The following is a 13,844-nucleotide window of genomic DNA, read 5'->3' as shown; positions in this document are numbered from 1 at the left end:
AGAATGAAGTAGCTATGAAGTGGCTAATGGGGGGGGGGGGGAGTGCTACCAGACAGCTATTTTAGAAACCGTTTTAAATAATATGCTTAAGAGCATACCTTGTTCTTCCTAATACCTCTTGTGGTTTGATTTCTCTCCCTACACCCTTTCCCTTTAAATAGGGATCTGAAAAACAATGAAATATCATGGACCATTGAAGATATGAATGGTGCCTTCTCTGGTCTGGATAAACTTACGAAGCTGTGAGTACTGCTACAATATTTTGTCTGATTCCTTAAAAAAAAATATTAGCTTATGTTATGCCTGTTTCAAGGGGCCAGTCCAACATGATGTTACATTTTCCATAGCTGAGATGATTTTTCTCCCTTACCATTTTGTTTGCTATAAAATGTTCCTTTCTATAAACAGAACTTTCAGGCTTTTTAGGTCAAATTAATCTGAAATATGCGTTCAGATTTTAAATGTGGTACTATTTATAGAAACATTTTAGAAAGAATGAGGGTTTCCTATAATACAGGAAGTGATAAGTGTATTATCAAATATTACAGAGGCGTAGTGATAGGAATAGTCTTTGATAAAGTAATGCGGCATCCAATGGAAAAGGCTTCCATGCAGAAAAGATATAATTTGCAAATGCACATCTACAAAAAAAAAAAAAAGGTGCTTATGTGTATACATTTAAGTAATCCACATTACTTTTAACATCTTTTAAAATCATTGTAAGATTGAGATGTTGACTCAAGTACAATAAATGGGTATATTTTAAGGGTGAGACGTTTGCCTGCATTGGGGAAGATTGAATGGTGATTATTAGTCCAAGTTTAGAAGCAAATGCTACAAATGCAATTGTTCAGCTCCAAAAATGCTCCCATCTTTTTTTGCATTATATTCTTAATATTTTTCAGGATACTGCAAGGAAACAGGATTAGATCCATTACAAAGAAAGCATTTTCTGGCTTGGATGCACTTGAACACCTGTAAGTAGTAGAAATTCACATTTAAGCCAACATTGGAAAAAATGAATTTTGATACTAATTGAAACAAAAATAGGACTGACAAGCTTTACTCATAACTTTGAATGGAACACTCTTACCCTGGATGATGGAGTATTCTTAAGAGGGTTCTTCTAATTTGGAAATCTGCTGAATGTGAGCTTTGGTATTAATGCAGAAAGTGTTACGTGTATTAAGCATGCTATAAAACTCTTCAATATTATTGCTTTGGTTTTTGAGCTAGGGAATCATTTGTATATCAGTAATGTAGCAAACTATTCCTGTAGTCATCATGCTAAATACATTCAATTTAATAAATTACTCTTTCCTCCCCTAATGATTTTTACTTTTTATTTTTGTAGAGATCTAAGTAACAATGCAATTATGTCAGTTCAAGGAAATGCATTCTCACAAATGAAGAAACTCAAAGAATTGTAAGTTTCTGTCCAAAAATGTCACCTCTATTAAATGTGTATATCCATATAAATATATAAATAAGAGCCTAGTGAGATGTTCCCTGACGCAGTGATAAACGCTCATTTTAACATCTCTGAAGGTGTCAAAATTTTCTTACTTTTTACTTTTTAAGTGGTGAGTATATTTAAGTAAGATAGCGTAGGGTAGGAAATGTTCATTTTCTGCTACATTTGGTGTCTGGGGTCCTGATTTTAAATTGGCTGATCTCTAATAGATATTAGGTAAGGGAGACTTTGATGTAATGTGCTATAACATCAGCAATGCTATCGCTGAGCTGAAGCTTACTGGACCAGTGAAATGAAGTAACGTAATTCTTTTGTAAAGACCTGGTTGTCAGTGCTTATAATTAGGTCCTTCTATCCTGTAGTAGCAAAGGGACAGATCTTCACAAAAGTTGTGAAGCAGTCAATGGGAAGAATGTATTTTTTTTAGTAAGCTTTTTTTTTCCTCTCTTTTTCTCTTGATTGAGGCATTAGATTTTATAGCTGCATTTTGCTGAAGAGAAAAATTTAGTCATTGTTCCTGGTGTTTTGAGCACAGTTAATACTTCCTTATTTTGCCTCTATTCTTATCCGTCTTCTGTAGTCAGATCTGTTGTTCTGAGTTTCTCTATTGTGTAGTGCAACAACAAACTGAAGAATAGCAAAAAGATGTAGCTCTTATTATGAGTACTTGGAGCTTCTCACTTGTGTTCTCCAGTATTACCGTGTTGGGCGCAGTAGAGAGAGTATCAAGAAACCATACGTATTTGATTCATTTAAAGTTCAGTTTGACCCATATTTTGGCATAGCTGTAGAAAGCAGCAGCCATGTTCCTACACATAGCCAGCCATTTTCTGCCTTCCCACTTCCTTAGTTTGGATCTGGTTGTGTTACTTGATTAGTTTGCTGAACTCAGCCAGCCAGTTGCAGGGCAATTGCTAGACAAAAGAGAAGCTGTGGGAGCCCAGGACTGACAGGTTTTGATAGAGATGATTTGAAGAGTGATCAGATGTGATGGAATGACAGGCTAAAACACTACTCCAGGAGATGTAAGATGCTACAAGATACCAGTCCATGAACACTTCAGTGAAGTAACTACTCAGAAGTTGCTGTTTTTTCTATACTTCTCCTGAAACATGTAGTACACCTCCGTTATGTTGAACAAGATGTAGACAGGTGTCTACAGGTTTACTTTCCCAGAAGTAAAATTATTTAATAAAAATTCCCATCTAGTTGTTTTATTCTAAGGCCCCTAGAGAGTAAATCTGAAAACAATATGACAATGTATCCTGTGCATCAGGGTAGCTAAAACTGCTGTGCTTTTGCTGCCTCCTAAGAATAACAAGAATGCCCTTAGAACTTCAGTGAAAGATGGCCTGTTTCATTTAGATGTGAAATGGTCAGCTGCCATCCCTGGATTTTTATCTCTGCACTGTTAGGGTGAAAAGATAGCACAGGGCTTCTTCCTTTTCAAGAAAAATTCAAGAATTTTTATGCTAATTAGTATGTCTCCATTTACCTTTAAAGTTATTTTTCTCACTGGATCCATAAATTACTTTTCCGTTTTCTCCAAGAGTAGGTAAGATTGCAAACTTTGATAAGAGTTTCATTACTGACTGTTTTTTAATTAATTTTTTAAAAGGTGATTCTAAGTTTTCAAAACTGAAACTCTTCCTACTTCACCTATTGATTGTGTATGTACACAGAATATACCTTTGGCTTATTCTTTTTATTTTTTTCTTTATGAATGTAGCTATTCATGTAAGTTAGGTAAGCTGATAATCATTCTTACACTTGTTATTGCACCACTGACTATTCTTCATCACCACGCTCCTCTTTTTAACTATCCTTCCCCAAGGTAAATTTTGACTAAAATGGAAAATGAGGGAATTGTCTCAGATTTTTTTTGATGTTAGCTTTCAGAGAGCCTTCTGGCCTGTTGTCCTAAGTGCCAATTCTGTGTCTTCCACTGCTGATGGTAGTTTTGTACCTGAGACACTAGAAATATGCCTAATTGCCTGGAATCATGTATGTAGCAGAAACAAGGAGTTGAGGATAACATGTCTGCTTTGTAAAATATAGAAGTCCTGACAATACTGTCATCAGATTTGAACTAAATAGTATTGGTGTCTTTCTCTTATAATGTATGTATTTAGGTTGAAGCTTAGCTTTGTTACTGACTTGTGTTCATAAGGATCTGTTTAAAAGAAAAAAAGGCAAACTATCTTTGAATGTAATTGCTTTTTCTTAGGCACTTAAACACATCGAGTCTCTTGTGTGACTGCCAGTTAAAATGGCTACCACAGTGGTTATCAGAGAACAACTTTCAGAGCTTTGTAAATGCCAGTTGTGCCCATCCTCAGCTGCTAAAAGGGAGAAGTATTTTTGCTGTCAGCCTTGATGGATTTGTCTGTGGTGAGTCTATTCTCTACTCCTCATTTCATAGAAAAAAATTTTGCTGAATGAATTGATTTTTTTGTTGTGGTTTCTCTGATATGTTTTTATTTCACTAGTAAAATGGAAAGGGTTTAATATTTGTTAACATTTTCTTCTGTTCCCAAACTTTGATGTAGAAAAAAAGTTTGTGGCTTTCTACAAGATGGGAACTGACATTTTTCTGACTTTTGTTTCATGTACAGCTTATATAGTACATAGCGTAGTGTGCAAGCGAAAGCTCAACAGTTTGTGGTGGTAAATGTATATGCTTCTAGATTTAAAGGATTTATATTGTTTAAATAACTATCATTTTTAAGTGAGATATATTTTGGCAAACTTAAGATGCTGTTTGTGGTTTTGTTTATTTGTAAATTACTTTCATACTTCATCAGATTTGATGTTACTCCAAAGCTGAGAAAATTTGAAGGTAAAATAGACATATTCTGACCTTTTTTTGTGTGTGCTTGAAGTCTACTTTAAAAACGTTTGGGATCACCAAGTTGTTGCTTGTATTTCAACTGTATTTTGAAACATCCAATTTCCACAGTTGTGCTACTAATATTTTGTATTTCATTATGCCAGATAGTGAATGCTAATAAAATATTCGTACTTTACAGCATGAGAATTTGAGGTGATAGCATTTGCCTTAAAATAACATCTCTCTTCATGTGTTTAGTAGCATTCATTATCACCTTGATGTACGTGAGGGAGAATAGTGAACATACACTAGGAGTTCAGGGCAAAGATGCAAGTGTATTTGAGTACTCTTATACATTAAGTGAGAACTTGGAAAATCACAGGAAATTGAAAGCTAACAGGATGTCATATTTTTTTGTTGTGCACATTTGATTTTCCTCTTAAAGCAATTCAAACTTTATATTCTTTGGAGACAACAGGTGTCATATTTGTCTTCTTAACTTTCATTTTGTTGCAAACTGGATTGCTTAATTTTTACTATTTCTAATCATATCCTGTTTTCAGTGGCAAAGCAGGCACTGAATATAAAATAATACGTAAAAAAAATTATCCCTTCATGTTAGCAGTCAAATGTTTTAATATATTAATGTTAAATAATGAGTAGATGGTGCATAATTTAGCTAGTCCTGAAAAGTAGAAGTTGACATAGTGCAGGAAATTATGATTGTTCGATAGCTAATGAAGTATATATGAATAATATATCATTATTTGTGAGAAACTCAGGCAATATATTCAGTTGGGGGATTTAAATATATATCTCTTATTTGTTAAACCGCAGGGGACAGCGATCTTTCTTTTAGCTGCTGAATGCCATTTGTAATGAATTAATTTTAAAACATTTAAAATGTGTTGACAAAAAGGGATGTATTAAGAGTAAGTAGATGCATTTAACACACAAAGTAACTGTGATGCAGAAGTAACTAGAATCTGTTAATGAAATCAGTGGGTGTTTCACTGCTTACTTTATTAAAACTTTTAAGTTGTGCTATCATTAGACCTTTGGATGTACATGCATACCTTGCCTTATAAGTTTAAAATGACCACTTTTGGTCAATTTTTATAGAATTTTCAGGAGGAATAGATTATGCCTTATCTGAAACTAAAATAAATAATCTATTACATATTATTTGTGTAAGTGTATAAATCCTTCAAACCATGTGAAGTTACACTTCTGAAAACAGGAGACAGGAGGGAGTCACCCTGTATTTGTTAAAGAAAGGCACATGTTAGACAAGCTTCTGTGAAGCTAAAAAATAGGAAATCCATATAATTTACGTTTTCTAAAAGCATGTATTTCAAGCTGAAACAAATCATGAAACATTTCTGTACCAAAGATACCTGTGGAAGAAAAGTAGAAGGGATGCTTTTGTGACCTGAATTAATTCAGTTTAACATAGTGTTGCTAAAAGAGTATAGCCTAGGCGAGGAATCGTTTTCCATTATGTAATAGTCAAGTGGCTTCTATAAAGTAAGACATATATTCCTCAAAAGTGAAAGAGTGTGTATGTGTCTCTATGTTTGTGATACGTCTGTGTATCTATGTGTTTGTGTGATACATGTACTCAAATAAACATGCTGTACTGAAAAAAAAACAGGTTTGCTGGTTTTATCCTGAGATGTTTTGTATTCTGTAATATCTGCTTATTTGAGTGACTTTATCACAGCTTCCCCCAAATAATTGCCACATTAAAGTATGTTGTTATTCCATTGATAATACAACTGAAACAGAGTGAAATATGTCCTGCTGTCGTTTCCTATGGCTCATTTAAGTATATACTATGTTTTCTTAGTTATCTTTGGGCAAAGTCAATGCAAGTATCAACTATTCTTGCAAACGCTATAATCGGTCTTGGAGGACTTAATACACGGATATGAAGGAGGTAAAACTAAGTGGCCTGAGTTTGGATTCAGGAAGGCTTTTCCTTCAGTACATGCAAATTTTGGGCTTGAGCATTTGTCGGTAGGTAGGAGACATCATGAGAGCTGGGAATACTCCAAGCTTTCTGCTTCTGGGAGACCAAGCATTTAATTGCCTATTCCTTTTGTACACGCAGTCTACATGCATTTGACAAAATAACTAGTTCAGAAGGCGACTAACTGTGTGAAGTAACAGTCTTGTTAGGGTAACTTACAGTGAAAGGACCTCCAGAAAATAACTGCTTGATATTTTTGTGTGGTGTCTTCTTAAGGGATTCAGCACTACTGCATTTGCAAGGTGTACCAAACAGCTGCAAATAATTTGAAAAATTACTTTTGTACATGATTTTTTTTGTGTGTATGGGTTTTGGGAAAACCCTGGGCTTTAACTTGCTGTTTCTAATAGCAGAACTATGCTTTCAATAAAGAAAAAATCATAGCAACCTCAGGTGTTGTAAAGATGAAGGGTAGGCTTCATGACTGACATTTGGAATAGTTCTTACAGATATCAAGGGGTAGTTCTTTTCAGTGCTTCTGTTGAACAAACTGTACATGCAGTCCGCTTTTAAATGTGCTTTCTTTTCAATAAGAGATGACTTGGCACAAAAAAAAATCATAAATATGGCATCTTTAAATGCCCTAAGGCTGACAAAGCTTAAAATGAAAGCATTGTGTATCCATTTTATAAATACTTATTTGACTCTTCTCTCAAACCTATAAAAACAAGTCTTACAAACTCTTTCTAAAAAGAGTCCTCAGGGCTCACATATATTTTTCTCTTCCTCAGTGTTACCTTTTGTTTTTCTCCCTTCTCCCCTCTGTGCAGATGATTTTCCTAAGCCGCAGATAACTGTCCAGCCAGAAACCCAGTCAGCAATTAAAGGCTCCAATTTGAGTTTTGTATGTTCAGCAGCCAGCAGTAGTGATTCCCCAATGACTTTTGCATGGAAGAAAGACAATGAATTACTGCATGATGCTGAAATAGAGAATTATGCACACCTGCGGGCACAGGGTGGTGAAGTGATGGAGTATACTACCATACTTCGGCTACGCAACGTTGAATTCAGCAATGAAGGGAAATACCAGTGTGTTATTTCAAATCACTTTGGTTCATCCTACTCTGTTAAAGCCAAACTTACAGTAAACAGTAAGTATGTTACTTGTTGCTTGTGGATTTGAAGTATAATCGTTTTAATCAAGATATGTAAACATATTTCTTTCCATTCTCATCATATGCATCTTTTAGAAGATCCCTTAATAAGCTGAGATTTCTTCTTGAAATGTATCTAGTTCCAGGATCACCGTCCAGTTTTACATCTGGCCCCACTGTGCTGAACTAGTATAGCGAAAAAAACAAACCAAATTTTTAGTAAATGTGACAAAGTCTGTGCAACACAACAGGAAAATACTAATCTAAATACTAATCTTTTCTTCACAGGGGGTAAGTCTATACTGTTTAAAGACAGTTTCTGTGGCAAGATCATGAAGGAAGCTCTTAGAAATTAGATTTTGATCTTGGTAGTCTTGCAGACTTCACATCTCCCTCCTTTTCTGTTAGCTGTCTATTGATAAATTCAGGTTGTATGGGTTTAGTGCATTTTTAGGCCTAAGAAGAGTGTTAAAATAATGAATACGCTGTGCTAAAAAATAAATCTGTCTTTCATATATGATTTTTTATTCATTTTGGTATCATTCATTTTCCTTTAGTGCTGCCTTCGTTTACGAAGATTCCCATGGACTTAACTATTCGTGCTGGGGCAATGGCACGTTTGGAATGTGCTGCAGTTGGGCATCCTGTCCCCCAGATTGCTTGGCAGAAAGATGGTGGAACAGATTTTCCTGCAGCACGCAAGAGACGTATGCATGTCATGCCTGAAGATGACGTATTCTTTATTGTTGATGTGAAAATCGAGGACACAGGCGTTTATAGCTGTACAGCTCAAAACACTGCTGGAAGCATTTCAGCTAATGCAACGTTAACAGTACTAGGTAAAAAATTGGCAATCCTTAATGACATAAATCTTGAAGATCAGAACTATTGCTGAGCAGTTTTAAAATCATATGCTGACTAAAAATAGCATTATTTTCAAAGTGCCGAATAGTAGTTATAATCTTCTGAAATATTATGTATTGACACATAATTATAGATTAGAAATATGTATTCCAGCACACAGTCACTATTATAATGCACAGTAATAAAGGATAGTTATGCTTCATTTCTCAGGTGTAGATGAAACAACTTTAATATGTCAAAAAAGAAAAATGGGCTGATGTCCTTCTTTACAGATAGGAGATTTTTTTAACTTTTAATTTCCTGATGTTTTGTTAACCGTCTTTGACCTTTTTCTTTACACTCTTAAGTGTGTGTGATTCGGCCTTTTATCTTTGTAAGGAAAGCAAGCATCTAAATCTGATCAACTAACAAGCAAACTGCAGGCTCTTAGTTCAAATTCCTTGAAAGTGTTTTCTCTGAGAACGACAGTAGGCTCCATTAGGCCTTACTGATGCATTTAATTTAGCTTTTCCTCTTGAGCTGTGAAGGAAAGGGGCATATTCCCATTCTTTCAAGGTCATATAAAGCCTATTCTTTCTTTTCAGAAACACCATCGTTTTTGCGGCCTTTGCTGGATCGAACTGTAACAAAAGGTGAAACTGCAGTCTTGCAGTGTATTGCTGGTGGTAGCCCTCCACCCCGACTGAACTGGACTAAGGATGACAGCCCTCTCGTGGTAACAGAAAGACATTTCTTTGCTGCAAGCAATCAGTTACTGATTATTGTAGATACAGATGTAGAAGATGCTGGGAAGTACACTTGTGAAATGTCTAATACACTTGGAACAGAACGAGGCAACATTCGTCTTAACGTAATTCCTACTCCCACCTGTGATTCTCCTCAAAACATTGCTCCATCACTTGATGATGATGGATGGGCCACGGTTGGCATTGTGATCATAGCTGTGGTTTGCTGCGTGGTGGGCACTTCCTTGGTGTGGGTGGTCATCATCTACCACACCAGAAGGAGAAATGAAGATTGCAGCATCACAAATACAGGTGTGTAAACTGAAGGTTAGCCTTGGAAAGGAAAAAAAAAAAAAAACAAAAACATTTGTGGTTACTTTCCGATGGCTTTCTTGTAGGAACATCTATGTGCTTTTACTCATTCAGAAGAGTAAATTGCTTGTTACTTTCAGCACTGTGCTGACAAATTTAAAAATGCTCTACAAACCCTGAAGTATGCTGATGGCTTTTGTGCATGTTTTGCTTCACCACAGATGAAACAAATTTGCCTGCTGACATTCCAAGTTACCTGTCATCCCAGGGCACGCTGGCTGAAAGGCAGGATGGATATGGTTCATCTGAAAATGGCAGTCATCATCAGTTTCTCACCTCTTCTGTGGGAGGGTATTTCTTACAGCAGAGGGACAGTAATGGTAGGTATGAAATGTAAAGCAGATTTTCCAGTTCACTTGAGGAGCTACAGTTTGGCTATTGTCTTTCTAATTTATTGAAATAGCACTAGTGAAACATCTTCACTAAAGTTGAAGAGAGGGCATAAGATTTATTGCATGTGATTGCATCAACAAGCTAATAGCAGAAACTTGGTTCTGTTCATCCAAATGACACTATGGCTTTGCTTATCTTTTTCTGTAGTCTCAAGGGTAACTTTAAGCTGATGATCACATTTCCAAAACAAGAGTGTCCAAAAAGAATTGTGTCTTCCTCTGATGTAGCTTGAAAAGGATGCCTGTAATGCAATGTACAGATAGGTGCTAATACCGGAGTAACTTTAGTATAATATAACTGATAAAGTTTCCTGTTAGAAAAGTTGTTAGGGTCAAAGTCAATAAACAATTTAAGGTGAGTGCAGATTTAAAGCGGCAGTATTTTTACATATTTGGCCCCTAAGAATCCAAAACATACCTCAGTTTGGGAGGAAAATACATCTTACTGGGAAGGAGTTAGGAATGGAGATGCTGTCAGCAGTTGGGGCTGATGTCAGTGGAGCAGTGGTGAGAAGGTCCTGTAGTTGTGAGGTAGCGAGAGGAGCTGCCTCTTTGCAGAGCAAGGACCATGGAGCAAGTCAATAGCTTTCAGGTGCTGCTAAGCTGAAAGTCAGAAGAGCTGTTTGAGCAAGCTGAAAGTCAGAAGAGCTGTTTGAGCAGCCAGTGACTCCCTCTGACTTTTCCACCCATAAATTTCTCATTACCTCTCTCTGCTCCAAAAGGAGCAGTGCGCTCTGCTATGCAACAGAAAATGAGCCTGGCTTCCAGTACTTTAGAGGAAGCAAGTCCTTGGTTCTGATCATATAATGAAGGAAAGTGTGACACATTCTCAGTCAAGCTAATTAATTGAATGCTTTCTAGAATTAGCCTTTTCATCAAAAGGTTAGGTTAAGCTTAAGCAAGCTCTGAATATACTGTGAAATTTAATTGAAAAGATGAGGTTTTTAGCAGAATTTACTCAAAAAAGCATAAATTGAAGCTTAATAAAAGACCATACGCTGACATATCGATTATATTTTTAAGGTATTTGCCACCTAGATAATGGCAGTGAAACAGACATGGAGGGTGTTGCAGATCCATTCCTTTGCCACTATCTGGGGACTTCAGGGACTTTGTATTTAAAAGGAAACACATGTGATTCTGAGGCCTTTGAAGCCTGCAGCACAAGTAAGTTGGAAAAAAAAATTCTAATTCAATTTTACGCGATGATAAATCTATATGAAAATAATTCGTCATCTTCTTTAGGTTGCAGCCCTGACCAAAGAACAGTAAGCCTGGACCCATATGAGTCTGGATATTTAAAGAAAAAGGAATGTTATCAATACTCGCCTCCACTGGAAGATCCCTTTGACCAATGTGTAGGCATTGTTGGAATGCAGGCTACAAATAGCAAATTGATTACCTCCATTTATACTCAAAATGAAGGAACTGGACTAAAAAGCAGAAGTCTTAACTCAGACAAATTTGATTTAAACAGAAGTTTGGAACCCTCATCTATTATCAGTAACAGCACTTTCATGGGTATGTTTCTCACTGTTTTTACTCAAGCTGTTGGTGTCCTTATTCTCTGCCATTCCCTATTTGCAACGCTAAGCAAATCTGATTTCTCAGCTTTTTGTTTCCCCCTCCTACAATAAGTAACTCTTTAACAGTGCTTTGCTCATATAACTAGTGTTGTGAAAAAATGGTTTTGTTCAATGTTGTTTGGGTTTCTTTCAGCAGGTGTCAGCGAATTCAGTAAGATAATACAGCATGTGGAATACAAGTACTATTGAAAGGAGGAGAGGAGAGATGGGAAGTAGCTGAGGAAAGGCAGTTGGAGAGTTGTACTTGACATTTTGCATGTGTTCTTGTGTCCTCCCCCCTTCCTTCCCAAGTAATTTACGATATGGCAGTGTCTATTTTTAAGGCATGCCCAACACGATGAGATACAGAACTGTATGTATAAACTGTATCTCCACAGCAGTGCACCAGGACAGTTGGATGCTTCCGAACTGGGTGTGCCCTCTGGATCGGACTGGGAGTTAGGCAGGATATGGGCCCTCTTCTGTGTTGCACAGAGCGCGGCTCGGGGCTTAGTCAGAAGCAGAATTGACCTGCATCAAAGAAGTCCTCAGATACATGGACTTGTACCACAGACGTGGTAGCCCAGTGAGGTGATTCACCCCTGGGTGTAACTGTGAGCCCTCTCCTAAGGAGCGTTAGGTACAGCAAAGTGAACGTTTGAAGCTTGGGAACAGAAAAGTGATTGCAGTAAAACTGTGTAATGAGCAGATTTTAGATTACCAGAAGGTCTTAATAGCTCACATTTACACATCTCTTCAGCAGTATGATTTTTATCTTAACGTAGCTGGCAGATTTCCATAAACGCTGGGGTTCTTAAGTACATCTTCTCAAACTTCAGGCATACCAGAAGTTTTGCCTATCAGGCAAAAGGTGCACAGGAGGGCTGGGGCAGGTGAGGAGACTGACTCTACTGTATGAGGATATATGGTAACGTTGTCAGCCACAACTATTTACTCTTCAAAGTACGGCACTGTAGAAAAATGCTCTGTCCACCCCTCCTGTCTCTTCTTTTTTCGTGGTGTGAATGACAGAAGAATTCCTGAAGGGGAAAACGGTTGCTTTAATTTTGAAGCTCACTAATTTTTTGGGTTGATTTGGTTGGCTTATTTAAAATGCATATAAACACACGTACTGCTTTCATGCCTGTGATATCTGAGTGCCAAGTGCACTCAGATACTGTCGACTCTTTCCTGACTCGTGTGTCAGCAGACTTGTTCAGGGCCTGGATCTGCCTGCTGAGGCGAGGGAACCTGTGGGAACGCGTATCACTGGGCTCTTTGTTCTCCAGGGGTAGGGAGGGAGGTAGAAGTTCTGAAGCTTTACCCCTTCAAAAGCCAGATGTTCAGAACATAAAACATTGCAGATGCCACAACATCTGGCAGAGGCCCTGGGACTGCACACAGCCTCCTGGCTGCCTGCCACTATTGCAGTGGTAGGACTGTGCAGATAGGGCTTTACCACACGTCTCCTGCAGAAAGAAAGTGGCTCTGCTGTGAGAGGATACAGCCTTGAGGGTTCATACTCCCCTTTCTGCCCTAAAAACCTATGCAGAGCTGCTTACTTGTCAGTTTTTTCAGCTACTTCCAACCCAAGTTGCATTATCACCGTCTTGGACATTAATTATCATTAAAACTCTTGACTCAGAAGAGCCTGTGGTTAGATCCTGGAGATGGATGTGGAAGAGATCTTGATACTTTTCCTGCCTTTAGGTTTGGAGTTGTTTCTTTCAGCATTATTGTCTTCGAATCCAGCCCCTTTTTTGCCCCTACAATCACAGTTGTTGGCATTAACATCACTGCTGATGTGTGAGGCAGAAAGTTCACAGCTTGGATTTTTTTTTTTTTAAGACAGCTGGTTCATTTGTGGCTTTGGTGCTGAGGCACAGCCTTTTATGTTGTGTTAGGAGCAAAATTGCTTGGCAAATCATTGATACAAATACGGATCTTGTCCAAATCCATTTTTAGTAACATCCCAAATTACAATTTTAGTTGAAACTTCTGCTTTTAGCAAATAGCCAAAACTAGAAGTATGGCTTCAAAAATGAGCCTGTAACACATTCTCCTCAGAAAGTGTTTCAAGTATCACAGATACTACACTTTGTGTCAGCTGTATCAGGGCATCAGAGAAAGCCCTTCTTGTGTTAACACTAGCACCTTACCAATAGTGAAGAGTGAGGGGAACACCGATTATTTTCTGGCTAGTGAATACAGATATTTATAAATAGACATTCAACTGAAATGCCACATTCTCCTTTGGTTTATATCTGTTCTAGCCAGTTGCAGGCAGAGAAACGAACAGGTGCGAATGAAAGCATAGTTTGGCTGACAGGACCTTTATTACTAATAGGAAATATTAGCCAGAAGAAAGACTGTTTTAGCATTCAGATTGCACAGTGGTGGGTGTTGTATAACCATATTCTAATTATTCTTTTAATTTGTGCTGAACTGCATTGCAGATTTCATGTGTCATTGGTTCACTGAAGAACAGGACAGTGT

At 37.4% G+C, this 13,844-nt stretch overlaps 1 protein-coding gene across 3 annotated transcripts in view; it reads left to right on the top strand.

The window, feature by feature from the left end:
- LRIG3 (leucine rich repeats and immunoglobulin like domains 3) overlaps positions 1-13,844 on the top strand; it is a 66,715-nt gene that overhangs the window by 51,652 nt on the left and 1,219 nt on the right. For all 3 annotated transcript variants that reach the window (XM_035544255.2, XM_035544256.2, XM_035544254.2), the window contains 10 exons: positions 162-242; positions 906-977; positions 1,355-1,426; positions 3,702-3,865; positions 7,107-7,427; positions 7,988-8,269; positions 8,879-9,331; positions 9,553-9,711; positions 10,807-10,950; positions 11,029-11,304. In XM_035544255.2, the coding sequence (XP_035400148.1) occupies positions 162-242; positions 906-977; positions 1,355-1,426; positions 3,702-3,865; positions 7,107-7,427; positions 7,988-8,269; positions 8,879-9,331; positions 9,553-9,711; positions 10,807-10,950; positions 11,029-11,304 (2,024 nt within the window). The remainder of the gene's footprint in view (positions 1-161; positions 243-905; positions 978-1,354; positions 1,427-3,701; positions 3,866-7,106; positions 7,428-7,987; positions 8,270-8,878; positions 9,332-9,552; positions 9,712-10,806; positions 10,951-11,028; positions 11,305-13,844) is intronic.

This window comes from Cygnus atratus, chromosome 1, assembly GCF_013377495.2.
Source record: "Cygnus atratus isolate AKBS03 ecotype Queensland, Australia chromosome 1, CAtr_DNAZoo_HiC_assembly, whole genome shotgun sequence".
Taxonomy (NCBI): domain Eukaryota; kingdom Metazoa; phylum Chordata; class Aves; order Anseriformes; family Anatidae; genus Cygnus; species Cygnus atratus.
The sequence above is the reverse complement of the archived record's forward strand: the minus strand, read 5'-3'. Positions and strand labels throughout refer to the sequence as shown.